General features: G+C 35.4%; 1 protein-coding gene across 1 annotated transcript in view; it reads left to right on the forward strand.

The window, feature by feature from the left end:
* The window catches only part of LOC117174306 (REST corepressor 3), a 139,104-nt gene that overhangs the window by 105,190 nt on the left and 17,992 nt on the right, over positions 1-15,922 (forward strand). The window contains exons 6-7 of the mRNA XM_033363289.1: positions 8,762-8,850; positions 9,643-9,817. Coding sequence (XP_033219180.1) covers positions 8,762-8,850; positions 9,643-9,817 — 264 coding nt within the window. The remainder of the gene's footprint in view (positions 1-8,761; positions 8,851-9,642; positions 9,818-15,922) is intronic.

Consider the following 15,922-nt stretch of genomic DNA (forward strand, 5'->3'; position numbering starts at 1 on the left):
AAATTAAAATTCGAAAATTTTTTCTAAAGCCTCCAGGGGACTTCGTTTTCGCACGAAAAAATTTTATGTGCCCTTATTGCATCCGGACCCACAATTGATAAGGATAGAAATCTGAATCAAGGTAGATATAGAAAAGGTTTTAACTGTTTTGTTGATCTGGAAAAGCAATAAATATGTATGTAATGACTACATAGAGACAGTTACACTTTGAACACCACGATATTAAAATGTCTACACGTGAGGAGGGTTTTCATAAGCAAAAACATATTTTGCATGAAATCGCTAAAGCTAGTGAAGCGATTCGACTAAAGCATAGATTACTAAAGTCGGGTAAAGAAACAGTTTATCATACATTAAATGATACCTTTAAGCCCATCGATTGATTATCTTCAAAAGTTGGGGGAGAGAAGGAGAGATATAGATAATGTTTATGATGTACGAAAACGATCGAAAGACAGACTAATGATTGGAGATTCTTCGATAAGTTTCAATAAAAATCTTATTAATATAGGCACTGTAAGCTATCCAAAGACTGTGGGTTTGCTTGAACTTTTGTTTAAAAAAGATACCAAATAGTACTGTTATAAATAATGAAGAGCTTGAAAATTATAAAAATATTGCAGCGGGAAATCCAAGTCACACAAATTAAATTATGTCAATTATTGAAGAATTACGAGAGGTTTGAATTATTTATTAATCCATTTTTTAATCAGTTTATCAATTTATTAATGATAATTAATATTCAATAATCAATTTGACAATATTTTGGTCATTTGGAAAATGAGAATCGATGTGTTCGGACGTCATATTAAGCGAGCTAAGATGGCAAGTCGAGGTCCACCAGGAGTTGGATTCAAATTCACCACCGATGGGCATTATGATATCGGAAGAAAAAGGTGTGCAATGTAGCTGATGCAAAAGATTTAGATGATGCAGTAAATTCAAATATGATACAACATGTGTTATAGCAAGGAATTCAGACTCTGCATGATGTCATAGCTTCCTTGCCAACTGAAGTTGTTAATAATCACATGATGATTGAAACTCTAGAAACTTCCTCATATAAAAGATTACATATTTTGAAAGTTGATGTGGATTCAACTCAAGAACTGGCGTATCGCAATTCATAGCTCATTTCTTAGTTGGATGCCAAGCTGAACACACTCAAAAATGAATAACGAAAAGCTGCAACTTGTGAAGGAGCTATATAGGCCTGCTAGAAGAAACTACCAACGTCGACACTTTGATATCCGTAGCATCGATGATACTTGGCAAGCGGATCTTGTTGAAATGCAACCTTACACAAAAGAAAACAAAGGATATTAGTACATCTTAACTGTAATTTATATATTTTCAAAATTTGCGTGGCCTGTTCAAGCTAAATCCAAGAAGGGTGAAGATGTAGCTGCAGCTATGGAATCTATACTTGACAAAGGACGCGTACCAAAAAATGTACATTTTGATAGAGGCAAAGAATTTTACAACTCACATTTTGAAAATCTTATGAGGCGATATAAGATAATTTGTACTCGGAATTTATTAATTTGAAAGCATCAATTTGCGAGCGATTTAATGGTACTTTGAAGAATAAAATGTGGATTCAATTCATCTTACAGGGTAATTATATGTGGATAGATATTTTGAAAGACTTAATTTTATCTTACAACGATACTAAACACCAGACTATTAGAATGAAACCAAAAAATGTTATTAAACAAAATGAGGAAAAATTGTTGTTGAACTTGTACAAAAATTATAATGTGAAACAAACAGCTGAGAAAGCCAAATATAAAGTTTGTGACAAAGTACGTGTAAGTAAATTTAAGCACGTTTTTGAGAAAGGCTACACACCGAATTGGACAACTGAAATATTTACAAAAAGTCATGTTAAGAATACCGAACCAGTGACGCATATGCTTAAAGATTATCAAGGTAAAGCTATTGCAGGCATTTTTTATGTAAAAGAACTGGGTAAAGTTATAAAATGGAAAAAGTATTGAAAAATCTTAAAAATAAGCTGTTTGTAAAATGGGTAGGTTTCGACGACTCTCACAATAGTTGGATAGATTAGTCTAGCTTTTAAGTATCTTTTGTATTTTAAGTTTTTTTTTCTCTATAAAGTTGATTATTTTCAAACATATATATCTTTTTTACGCACACATCTACCTACCCTTAATCTAGTAAATGAAAAAGGCAAATTTGGTTTAAAATACATTTATTCCGATTTTTCTTACCAACAGAATACATGACATTTTTAATTTATAAAGGTACCATTTATACATCTGATTTCTGGTTATTTCTCAATCACTTCTTCACATACATTCTGATTATAGAAAGTAAACATTTCAAAAAACAGACTTTCAAACCACATAAGATTAGTAAATATAAATTTTTTTATTGCCTTACTCTTTAAACTTGTACAGTTTTTTCGTATATAAGAATTTAAACACTTTTCACAGATGGTGATTTCACGTTACGCCAGAATCTTTCGGCGATTTTTTCAATGATGACCTTCTTTGTACGTTGAAACGGCGTATCACTCTGTTCCAGAAGATACCGTTCAATACAAGGACTGACATCCTGGAGAACAGAAAACATTTCTTGCAGTACAAATGGATAATATTTTTGTGTTTCATGAATTGGTTCCAAAGCCACTATATAATTTCCAAAAGATATAGTCATGTTTATATGGAAATTTCCAAAGTCGATGCATTATTGCTTCTCTTGGCCATCGAAGAAGAGTTTCATGGGGTAGAAGTAACTTTTAAGTAATTTCCACTCTTCAAGATCTTTTTTAAATCCAGCACCGGCTATAGTTTGTTTTGTGAATGATGAATTCAGGTTTTATGTGGTCGCATGGAACATTTGATTTCGTGGTGTATAAGGCATGATTAACATCCCACTGAAGGTTTTCACAGACTGAGCGATAATTGTAAAACTATACACACGTATATATTTTTCTCAACAAATTCAGTGGAGTTGAAGCGTCCACCCAAATACACCATTTTAAGATGCTGACCTTTACAGGCTTTCTTCATTTGCATAAACAGATTTTTATCCTTGTCACACAGTTTGGGCATCCTTTGAGGTAGAAAAACGGAGGATTTGTTTTCTATGATTACAAGCGTTCTCGTTCCATATTTTGTTTTAGCTTCCTTAATGTCCGTTATTTCGTATTCCTTGTTAACTTCTAGATCTGTCAGCTTCTTTGTTGCGAGAAAATCTTCACTGGGAGCGGTTTTGTTTAATTTTAGGAAGTCCGTTCTTTTTTCTCCTCTTCCACTTCTTGTTATCTTCAAGATTCACACTGTTAAATTTCCTTGTTAGAGTTTGTAAATCGGTTCTCACTTATATGAATTGTTTTAGTTCTTAAATGTCCTTTCGGAATACATTTAAACGACTTTTTAGCTCTTGTTTCTTTTCTTCTTCACAATCTGGCATCTGACAACAAACTGAAGAAAGAGAAGAACTGGCCTCCTCTTATAGACGCTTACCCCCGCCCCCTCCACCAAATTTTTGTAGACTTTTGCGTGGTCTTTAAACGTTTACTCAGTTTAGTTCACATAGACAAAGATTCCAGGAATCGACGATGACGTCATCAGAATGGTATTTTCTTTACCGAGAATTATTTAACATTATATTAAATATGATGCCCTTGTCGGCAGATATCAAAGGAGAACGTTTAATTAATTTAGCTCACATAGATAAGGATTCCAGGAATCGACGATGACGTCATCAGAATGGAATTTTGTTTACCGAGAATTGTGATAATATCACGAGAGTCGTTGCAGATCTTGAAAATTTTCAATGACGCACCATTGCGATAAAACAATTAATACATATTATATTAGGGTGAAAAACTTCTATTCCCGGAATAGCAGGTATTACATAGCCTAATATTGCGATATCATACATCATATCATATTCCATATTTTGGGGGCTGAAAAGTTCCATTCCCATGATTTTTAAGTATTGACTTCCAATATCGATCTTAGCGCACGAAAGTAAAATTGATAAAACATTATGGAATGTCATTAAATACGAGGTGTGGCTATTAAGTAACCGAACTGCTGTTATAACTTTTTTTATTCGTTACCAACTACAGTAGAATTTTTTTCACCCTTAGTGTACCCCCCTTGGCAATCTCTACACCGCTCTATACGAATCTTTCATTGGTTGAAGCAGCGTTGGAAGTCCACTTCTGTCAGCTGGTTTAAAATCTCCTCCGCTTTTGATTTAACTTCTTCCACACTTTCAAATATTGTCCCCTTCAGCGCTGACTTGAATTTGGGAAAAATTCGAAGGACAGTAAGAACCTCGATGTAATAATGCTGATTAATGGTCTGACACTCAGGGAACCAGTGAACGTAAACAATGCCTCGAATATCAAAAAAGACAATCGTCATTGCTTTGAATGCATGGATTGGTGTTTTGTTTCGGGGTCGTAGGTAAAAAGCCACGATTCATGAGAAGTGATCACTATCTCCAAGAAGTCTGGATCGATGTCGAGGTTGTTGAAAATGTCAGCGCAAGTGTTCATTCGTGATTCCTTTTGATCGTGAGTGAAAAGTTTCGGCACCATTTTTGCGCGGATACATTCCAATTGTTGCATTCATTGCACCCAACTTCCATCTATATTTAATACACTACTATTATCACTGTGATTTCGGCAACTGCTCGAATGCTTAGACGACGATCTTTGCGAATGATTTCACCGATTTGTAAAATGTTTTGATCAGTTTTTGACGTTGTGGGCCGTCCGGGGCGAGAATCATCTTCGGTCGTTTCACGTCCCTCTTTGAACCGTTTGAACCACTCAGAAACTTGTGTGCGGGATAAGCATGCATTCCCGTACACTTCTTTCAACATTTCATAAGCTTCGGTAAACGATTTTCCAAGTTTGACAAGAAACTTGAGATTCACCCGTTGCTCCTTCTGAACACTCAACATTTTTCCGGTGCGCTACTGGTGCGTAGACTGATTTATACGACTGCTACAGTCAAACTAAGCGACTTGCTGGCTTGTCCAGTGAGTTCAGAGTGGGAGAAGTGTCACGTGGCAAAATCAGACTCAACTTTTCGTCGCATGAGTGCAACACATTGGAAGCAGGATAAGTTCGGTTATTTAATAGCAACACCTCGTATATAATAAACGTATAGCCGGACGTAATAAACTCACGGATAACGAGAAAATGTACTACAGAAAAAGGTTTGAATTTACGGTTAATAAATTATGCTTATTTAGGGGATTACGAGCGGTAATTCCAGAGCGAATGCAGGAGAGAGTATTAAAAGAATTACATGTCTCACACATTGTGATTTCGTAGGACCATTTTACGGAGACATGTACTTAGTCATTATTGATGCACACTCCAGATGGCCTAAGGTGATAAATTTTAAAAAGAATACCAAAGCTTTTAGGCTTTGTTCTCCAGGGACAAACGGCTCGGCTGAAAATTTTGTTGCGCCAGTTAAGAATAAATTTAAAAAATTGTAAAAGGGGGAGAAACGCCCGAAACATAGCATGAGCACGCGATTCGACTTGTTGAGGACATGCGTATTTACTACAGTTAAACAAAAGCTGCGATCGCAAATCGTAGCGAGAGCAGGTACGCGATAGAGTGATGTGAGTGTTGGTGACGCGATTTACTTGATAATCACGGTATAGGGGCGAAAAACGTTCAAATGGAAAAATTGTACAAAAGTTTTCTCCATCTACGTATGTATTCAAAGATTGTAATGACACGTTGCAAAATCATCACATTGACCAGATTGTAAAAGGACGTAATGCGAGTTAACCAATTCGTCGTTCACCACGATTCAACAAATTCTAAAAAAGGCGGAGAGTTGTAGTTTATGTATGTTAATATAAAATGCCTACGATTTAGTAGTCACGTTGATACCTACACGATTAGGCAAAACGAGTAACCACACCGATGAGTGTTATATCAGTCGCTTTATTGGAAGCCACGATTAGGCAATTGTTGCATTAATTGCACCCAACTTCCATCTATATTTAATAAACTACTATTATCACTGACGTTATTCTAGTGTGTTTTAGTCTATTTGAAATTTTCACTACATTAACATATTACACATATGGAGCAACCGTTATAAAACAATGACATCGACTCCTAGTAAAACCACGTATTACGTAATATAAAATATTTCTCCCATTCTGAAATGATAATTTTATTTTTTATTTTGCAAATATTCTGAACTGCTTCAAGTTTAAAAACTTTATTTCTTGTTTAATGTTATATGAATTTTTTAAATAATCAAAGTTTAGGGTTGCTATACAATCGAACTAAATCTCGATTCACCTAAATGTCATTTTAACTAAAACTCTATAGTTTGTGCACAGCGGATGGTTTTGCTCGAAAGAGGGTCGTGTGCATTGTTAGAAAGTAGAATGCAGCGACTGAGTTGTACCAAAAATATATGGTTGGCGGCGTGACATGCAGACTGCGGAGTCATCGATAAAGAAGAGCTGACAATAATTTAAAAAATAATAAATGTTATAAAGTTGAATAAAACTATGAGTTGTTTTTAATTTAGTAAAGTGAAATTGGATAAATGTAAAGGTAATTAAATAAGTTTAAAAATAGTTACATTAAGTGAAAAGTGACCGGTTAATAAAAAGTGTATTTTTTCGTAATTTTTTATTTTGATTCACCGTGAATGATTTTCTGTATGGGGTTATAGGTTTTTGGTTTATTTTAAATTTACGAATTGTATTGACTTTCATTAGGAACTGTGCACGAAAAACCTGAAGCTGCTGTTCAAAAATTTAATAGTGGTATTTTAATTTGAGGCTATGTGCGTGACAATATTTTGTTAAAAACTTTATCACACTTATTGGGTACGATGAGGCGTCCTTCGCTAATGTCGAAGGCTTTAAATTAGGATTCTTCAAAACTTAAATTACACGAATATGCATCTATCTTATAATAATATGTCTAATGACCTAATACATATTGTTATAAGATATATGCATATTCGTGTAATTAAAGTTTTGAAGAATCCTAATTTAAAACCTTCGACATTAGCGAATGACGCCTCATCGTACCTAATAACTGTGATAACGTTTTTAACAAAATATTGTCACGCGCATAGCCTCAAATTAATATACCACTATTAAATTTTTGAACAACAGCTTCACATTTTTCGTGCACAGATCCTAATGAAAGTCAATACAATTCCTAAATTTAAAATAAACCAAAAACCTATAACCCCAAACAGAAAATCATTCACATGTATCCAATTTATCCAATTTCACTTTATTAAATTAAAAACAAGTTATAGTTTCATTCAACTTTATTACATTTATTATTTTCTAAATTATTGTCAGCTCTTCTTTATCGATGACTCGGAGTCTGCATGTCAGGCCGCCAACCGTATATTTTTGGTACAACTCAGTCGCCGCATCCTACTTTCTAACGACGCACACGAACCTCTTTCGAGCAAAACCATCCGCTGTGCACAAACTATAGAGTTTTAGTTAAAATGACATTTAGGTGAATCGAGATTTAGTTCGATTGTATAGCAACCAAAGTTTAGCAGCGTTTTTTATCACAAATCGGAGCTGAGACTGCATTCTCCTCTATAATTAATTTTGTGAACTACAATTATTGGCATTATTCATGATATCTACCTTTAAATAAGATGTCCAGGTAGCCGCTTGATTTTTTTGACTCGGTTTTACTAATTTTTTAACGAAGTCAAAGTTCACTGTCATGAAATTCGTCAGTCTGAGGAATTGGTCTAAACTCGCCAATGTAGTTTTGGGCTGGTCCGCAATCTCGTTTTGTGCTGGCCCACAGAGCACCGTACGCGTAGCGGAGTTAGGTGTCAATACAAAACGAGGTCAATATACGACTGCAATCAGGTTCCGATATCCTTTGTTGTTTTATCTTATAATAGCTATCGCGGTATAGTCGGAATGCCATTAATTTTTGTAGCTAAGAGATTCCTCATCAACATAATACAGCTTCAGTTGGCCAGTAATCAACACATGCTGTTCCTTTAATTATATCATCTAATACTTTATATGCGACGTTCCGCAAAGAGAAGGCCCACTTTGTCGATATGGATTTACATATACGGGTGTGTGTTTGTGTATATATACATGTATAAATTCCCAACATTGCAAGCCCAATACAAAAGCTATAGGCTGAAAAAAGAGTCTCCGTGGCATTTTTGAAGTTGGAACTTCGAAAACCTGCTTTTCAAGATCAACTTATCTAAAAGTTGGCAAAAGCCATAAGCGCACGTGTTATATTATTTCTTCAAATATAATATTTATGCACTTCTGTTCACTTACGGGACATAAGTATAATTTCACGAGAAAGAACATGGATTGAAGAATGATTTCCTATGAAATACCTATAATCCATACTATTGACCTTTGTACACAAAAATGTGAATATCCCCTGAGGTACGAGCGACAAAGTGGCCCTTTCCTTACGGAACGTCACATATTTCTATACTGGTGAACACCTTACGAACAATTTAGTATCTTAGAAATTTACTCTACAAATAAGCAGATGGGGCTCGAAAATGTAATTTTCGGTTTTTAAACATGCAGCAAAGTAAAAATTCTTTAAAAACGCGGGCGATTAAAAGTGGTGTAATTCTAATATATTCTCATGTATAACATTTCTCCAGTAATATATCCATGTACCTATTGTGTGTGTATAAGAAATAAGATTTTTACAAAAAGAGGGAAAAAAGAGTTACTTAAAGGGTATTGTGTGTTATAGGGGTCTTGTAGCAACTGCGGCGTTGCTTGTCATAGCGTTCGTGCTACACCCAAGGGACACGCGTGTCATAGCTGCTATCTGCACTGGAGGTCAGTGGACTAAAGTAAAAATTTTTTATAAATAATGAATTTTTAAATTAATATATGGGTCGTTTTCAAATAAGTCTGCATTTCTTTGTTTCTTGAGCGATCAGTTTTTAATTATTGTATTTTCAATGACGCATACGTAAATTTATGTTTCTATTTCTCAATAGAAACGGCGAATAATAGAAAAGATGTTCATGGGTACATCAAATGAAATGAAATAAAGTAGAACATCAGGCATGATTTTTGTAATTTGAAAACACATTTTAGGGTGGAATATGAATTTTAAATATATATTTTTTGTATCTTGACATAATCACTTGCAATCTAAAAGCAATGTTAAAAAAGCTACGTAAATTGCAGGAAAACTATTAATCAATAAAAAATTGTTGTTTGAACGCTTTAAGCAGGAGTACACCAGGGATTTCCTGATACACTAGTGATATCAGTGATATACTAGTCTAATACACTATTTCTTCAAAACAATACGAGTTAAGTGCACATAAAACATATCACAATTGTGAAATAATAAGTTATTTGAAAATGATCCATGTAAGAAAAGTCGACCGTGGAAAACTTCCTGGCTTGAGAACCGGAGGATTCTATATTCTCGGAATTCACTTTTTGTTCTATTGTATCACACAGAAAACAACTGTCTGCTGAAATTGGAAATAAAATCCTTTGGGTTTTCAATCATAACTTATTTGAATGTTAACGTCAAAAGTGCAGATCTTTTTAACAGAACTTTTTTGTTTAAAAAAGTGTAGCTAATATAGCGGAACTTGCTTGATAATTTAGGCGCACCGGAGTTGCAAGGCCATTGAGTTCTATGCCAGGTCGTACGAACAAAAGAAAACCACCACGTGGACTGGTAGTAAATCACGATGACTTGGCAGCACTAGCAGGTCAACCGAATCAAACCAACAGCAGTCTGCAAGCTATTGATACGGAAATCGTTAGCCTGAAGCGACAAGTATGTTCTAACATGTAAACGATCATATAAAAATCGTGAGGATTAATTTTTTATTATTTTATTACGTATTTCATTATATATATATATATATATATATATATATTCCGTGGCGGTCTTCTAATTAAGATGCCACAAAAATGAAACCCCTGACCCCTTCTTTATATTAAATGAGAATTAAAATGTACGCAGAATTGAGTAACTACCTTCAAGTGTAAATTTATTTATTCGCGTAACTGCGTGTTTTTACTGCATTTAACATATATGGTAAACAGGGCAACAGATGTTAAGGTGTGATATTGGCCGTCAATAATATTGTATCGAATTTATTGGTACAGTGGTCTAGCAGTCACCATTGCCCCCTGTTGGGGCAAATTCTAGCATGAATATATTCGGTTAAATGGGGATGTTGCATGTAATGATATAAAAAAGATATTTTGATTCTTTGGTAACATATTAACACTTTTCAAAAAGCTCGGAATGGCTTTCATGTATAATTATTAATTTCGAAGGAAAGCCGTCAACCAAGTCTAGGGTCGATGGTTTTATGTTGGTTTCGTTCTTTAAAAAGTCTGACTTATTTACAATAGTTGAAGTTAGAATCACATGCTAAAATCTAAGTTTTATGGGGAATTCAGAGATTTCTATTTTTAGTTTTTACTTTTGGTTTTATTTTCAATTCAGCATTTTTAGGTATGGTTACACAAGCAGTTGTCAAGTCAAAAACCGCGACGTCCACGAAAGCAGATTAGGCAGAATTGAAAAAAGTAACATGGTGGCTAAAGTTCTCTTATTGGTGCATAATAGTATATACCTTTGTTAGATTACGTCAGTTTAAATGCCACCAAATACACTTACGTAAAACAAAAAACACATTTTAAGGATCTGGTGAACTTACATTTTTGTAATGCATTCCATAAAATGTATTAGGGTTTATTAATTTTGTTGAAGTTAGTTGGTTTATTCAATTTGATTAAGCTTAGAGTGTAATTCATTCATTTCCTTAATTTAAACAAAATATTCATATGTAATTTTATGCATCATTCCCATTAGACATATCTCAAGAGGTGTTCCCGAAATGTAGCCCCTGCGCTACTACGCGTGCATCATAAAGTCTGAATACAATAAGCTCGGATAATCGACTTTAAAAGAAATGGTTTGCTTACACTGCAGTGGATTGACTGAATCAATAGCGTTGCAATTCGCGAAGCATGCACAGTTTAGCAGACGCTTATACGCTTGGATATTTAATGCCATATCAGAAGTTGTTTATATCGCGACTCTGGGCATATACTGTGCCGAGTTCAGAGACTATAAATGCGGTCCTGAGTATTGATACAAAAAAAGCGTCCCGTCACTTTACCCCACATACCCGAGACCGGCACATTAAGGTTTGATGAGTGTATAGCAAAGCCAGTAGATAATATTTATCAAGGCAAACTCAACAATGGCATGTAAAATAATGCAACAATGATAATACAAAATCAAATATTATTTTTGTATATAGTAGTGTTTACTTGCGTGCAATTTTAAAACCAAGTTCTGTTCGAACTGGGGATCCTAAGAATTATAAAATAATCTTCGCAATATCTGCGTACAAATTCGCATCAAAGGGTATGGATATCAAGATTCCTCCTTTGCCAAATGATCTGCTTAAAGTCAAATATCTGGCCGGGAAATGATAACAAAGGACCGACACCTCAGACCTCAGAAAACTTCAGCTTGAAAGGCGTGCGAAGACCTTAATATATTTGTTGATCCGAATTTAAAATTAAATGTATTTATAATTAATAGTATGTTACATCAAAAGTAGAGTTATGCACGTCTTTACCGCGGGGAGGTCAATATTTTCAGGACGAGTAGTAAAACCATTGTCGTAGACCACTTTCGTCGTCCTGTGAACATTGAATTCCCGGCGTATAGACATGCGTAACCCTGTCATTGATTTAAGATATTTTATTCAAAACCAGCATATATTTTGAGCCTATAAAGTCCACTGAAAAGTGAGTTTCTCAAAGCCCTTTTCCGAAATGATGCTTCAAAATTATATGAAGTGAATGTTTTTTTATAATGATGATGATCACTGACCGATCATTCTTCTGTTTTGTTTTCTCCGTCTGTAAAATTCCTCGAAAGCCAGCTTTTATTTAACCTTAGATTTTTTGGTTACTTAATCTTAATTGGCTTCTTTCACTTCTTCATTTATGTTGAGGGGTGGGATTTTGTTTGTTTTTCCCATGGTTTTGAGTGTACGAGGACCTCCACTTATAACATTTTGCGACGTTATCACTGATAATTAAAGGTTTTACAGATTCTACTGTTCTTGATACGGTTGCAGATAAAAACATGCGATTGATGTGGGTCCCATGTGTTTGAGTTGTGATTGTTAATCTCGTATGGTGCGAGATTTGAAAGTATATTTGAAAATATATTTTGTGTGTGTACATTTTACTCGAAACCACTACGTTCTGAGCCTATTAGGCCCACAGTAAAGTCAGCGTTAAGACAGCCCTGTAACATACGCTGGGTTCCATTTAATATTCAGTAGTGATACCTTAAGTATGGTAGCACAGAACTCGATTTAATGGACTAATTCAAAATATATGTTGTGGAGACAACTGAGGCAGTTTTAAAAGAAATTTTAAGATGAATTTGACTTATTGGAAAGGGCAAAAAACGATTAATTTTATTTTTTTATTTAATCGTTTTTGAGCATAATACAGTATTTTTCTGTAAACGTTTCGCAAGCTAAGTACTATAATATTTTTCCCCAGAGTAATCGAACGGATGAAATAGTACAAAAATGTTTAAAAACATTTTTCCTTAATATCTGTTTTCCCGCTACTTTTTTCCCCAGATTTCGTGGAAATACTTTTCCAATGTGCCCCTACAATATTATTATAATAAGAATTCAATTTATTTCAAATTTCGGACATATTTCATTACTGGTCCTGCCACTTTACATGAAATGGGTCATTTTGGTACAGTGTCACATTGTAAAGTTTAAATCAGACATGCCCAACCCGGGGAAATTTTCTGCGAGAACACATGTTCCGGCAGGATCAGCGTCCTCTACCATTTCTCCTGGAGAGCGGTGGTAGAGGTAGAGGTACGGTCTATTCTATCTATTCTATCATCTGGAATATTCTATCTGCAACTTTGCTTATCAGTAAGTTTTTCTTATCCAAACTTCAAATTAAACCGTTACTACTCTACTATTACACCCCCTAGTGGCAATTTTTGAAATTAACTGGGAGCTTCAATAAGGGAACTTTCTTCTTCACGACAGACCCCGCACCTGTGTATACGACCGTGGGTAGAGTCGTCTCCTCTTTAACGTTACATTTATTTATTTGTAATTAATGTAATTGAAAAGAGAAGTTCACAAAGTATTTCTTTGTTGTTTTACAATATTGAATATTTTAATTATTAAAGATCACCGTTGTTTAGATTTTATGTATAATGTATGTATAATTTAATTATGTATAAAAGATATTAAAGTGCAGGTAAGGGTAGGAGGAGTCAAGCGAATAGGAGGGATGAAGGAAGGAAAAGAAGGAATGTTTCTAGTAAAAGTGGGGAGTGAGGAAGAGAAAAAGAAAATTATGGAGGGAAAAGAATTATTTAGAGGAAGAAGGGAAAGAATTGAAGAAGATTTAACATGGAGGGAGAGGAAAAGGAGATGGCAAATAGAGCAGGGGGCTTGGGTAGAGAGGAAAAAGGGCCGTATGGTGTGGTTAGGGAAAGACAGGTTATGGATAAATGGGGAGGAATGGTACTGGGATGAAGAATTAGAAGAATTAAGGAACAAAAGAAAACGTTTTGAGGAAGGTAGGGGAAGGGAGGTGAAAAGGAGTCTAGAGATACATCAGAGGTGTTTCCAAACGGTAAAGGGGAAATAAAGTGAATAGAAAAAAGAGGGAAGGGAGGAGAGAAACGTAAAAATAGCTTTCTGGAATGTATAAGGATTGAATAACAAGAATAAAGGATTTTAGGGGGAGATAGAAAAGTGGGATGTGATTATGATGAGTGAAACTTGAGCAGATGAGAAGGACTGAAAGGGGATAAAAAAAGATGTTACCGAAAGGTTATGTGCGGGTGATATAAGAAGAAAAAAAAGGAAAAATTTAAAGGGAGAGGGGTGGGCGGAATGATCTCAGTTGTGAGAAAATAATTGGCAGTAAAAGAGAAAAAAGAGGGGGATAGGGGCGAAAAGGATGGTACAATGTTAAGAAGGATTAGAGTTGGAAAAGTCAAAATAGCGATGGTTTATGTATATAGAAGAAGAGGGGAAGGGAAACGTTGAAGAGTAATTAAGAGGGAGGTGGAGGAAAAGAAAAAAGAGTTAGTTTTGATAGGAGGTGATTTGAATGCATGGACTGGCGAACAAATGGGAAGGACTTGGGATAGAGAAAAGGAAGCATATGTAAGGAGTTCCATACATAGGGAGATAGACGGAGAAGGAAGAAAGTTACTAGACATAATAGGAGAAACAGGATGGTTTATGTGTAACGGTAATATGAAAGGAGATGAGGAAGAGAGATTACATTTGTAGGAAAAGGAGAGATACGCCAGAAGCGAGGCAGTTTGAGAAAGAAAAGAGGGGGAGAAAGGAACAAAAAAATGGGAACTTGGGAAGTAGATAAACAGAAAGAGTTTAAAGAAAAAATGGAAAAGGAAAAGATTAGGTTTATAGAAGATAAGGCAGTAGACTCATTAATGGAAAGGTGGAAAGGGTCGATTGAGAAGGCAAGGGATGAGATAGGTACACAAACAGAAAGAGAAGGGGAAAAGAGAGGCTGGTGCGATGAGGAATGTAAGGAGAGTAAAGAGAGAATGAAAGAGTGTGTAAGAAAATGGTGAACAGGGGTAATGAAGAAGGGGGTGTACATTAAGAGAAAACGTGAACATGAGAGGATGTTAGAAAAGAAAAAGCAAAGGGGAAAGGAAAAGTATAAGGAAGAAGCAGAAAAAGCGATCAAAGAAGGGAGGGTTTGGTATGTGATAAATAAGGAAAGAGGAGGGAAGAAGGGCGTGAATGAAGAAATAGAATTGGGTGAGTGGACAGACTTTCAAGGGTCTATTAGGGGGAGAACAAAACAGGATAATAGGGGAAAATAGAATATTAGTTCAAGGAGAAATGGAGGTACAGAATAGAATAACAAGAGAAGAAGTGGATGCGGCAATAAATAGAATTAAAGGAACAGGGCTACAGGAGAAAATGTCTTTTGGAGAACGAAGTGTTGAAATATGGTGGAGAAGGGGTCAGGGAAGGCCTGTCAAGAAAGGGGAGGGAACGAAGGTAGATGAGTATAGAGTGATCACTCTCATGCCAGTTGGCTACACAATATATGCAGACATTTTTAGAAAAAAGTTAGAGAGTCAGATATAAGAAAGAGAAAGTATTCCACACAATCAGACGGGTTTTAGAAAAGTGATGGGAACCATAGACAACATGCACGTACTGAACGACTTGGTTAACAGAAATCTAGGGAGAAAGAAAGGGAAATAAATCGCGTTATTCGTGTATTTTAAAGCAGCTTTTGATTCAGTAAACAGAAAAGTGTTATGACAGGCAACGAAAGAGAAGGGAATAGAAGGAAGGCTGGTGGAGAGGATAAAGAAAATTTTTACTGAAACCACGAATAGGGTGAAGACATGAAAGGGAAAAGGAGAGGTATTCTGGATAGAAAGAGGTCTAAGGCAAGGGTACCCTTTAAGTCCGCTACTGTAAAAATATATTCTCTAGCTTATGCGGACGATGTAGTTCTGTTAGCAGACGACGAGAAGGGGAACCTGATAATGAGAATTTTTGAAGAGTATGTGGCAGCAAAGGATATACCAGGTGTATACATATGAAACCGGTATTGCCATTTAGCGGCCAGTAGGCACACTTGTAGGCACTGTCGGAACTTACCATTTGTGCTAATTGGCGTATTGTCATCTGACAACAATATCCAATACTAAACATTTCAAGTTTCATATGACATCGTGATTTTTTTCGCGCTTGAAAATGTCGAAATACGTGGCTTCAAACAACGATTTGCGGGGAGCATTAATTTTCTGTTTCCATTTGGGTAAATCGGCGATAGAATCTCATCGAATGCT

Source organism: Belonocnema kinseyi, chromosome 6, assembly GCF_010883055.1.
Source record: "Belonocnema kinseyi isolate 2016_QV_RU_SX_M_011 chromosome 6, B_treatae_v1, whole genome shotgun sequence".
NCBI lineage: Eukaryota > Metazoa > Arthropoda > Insecta > Hymenoptera > Cynipidae > Belonocnema > Belonocnema kinseyi.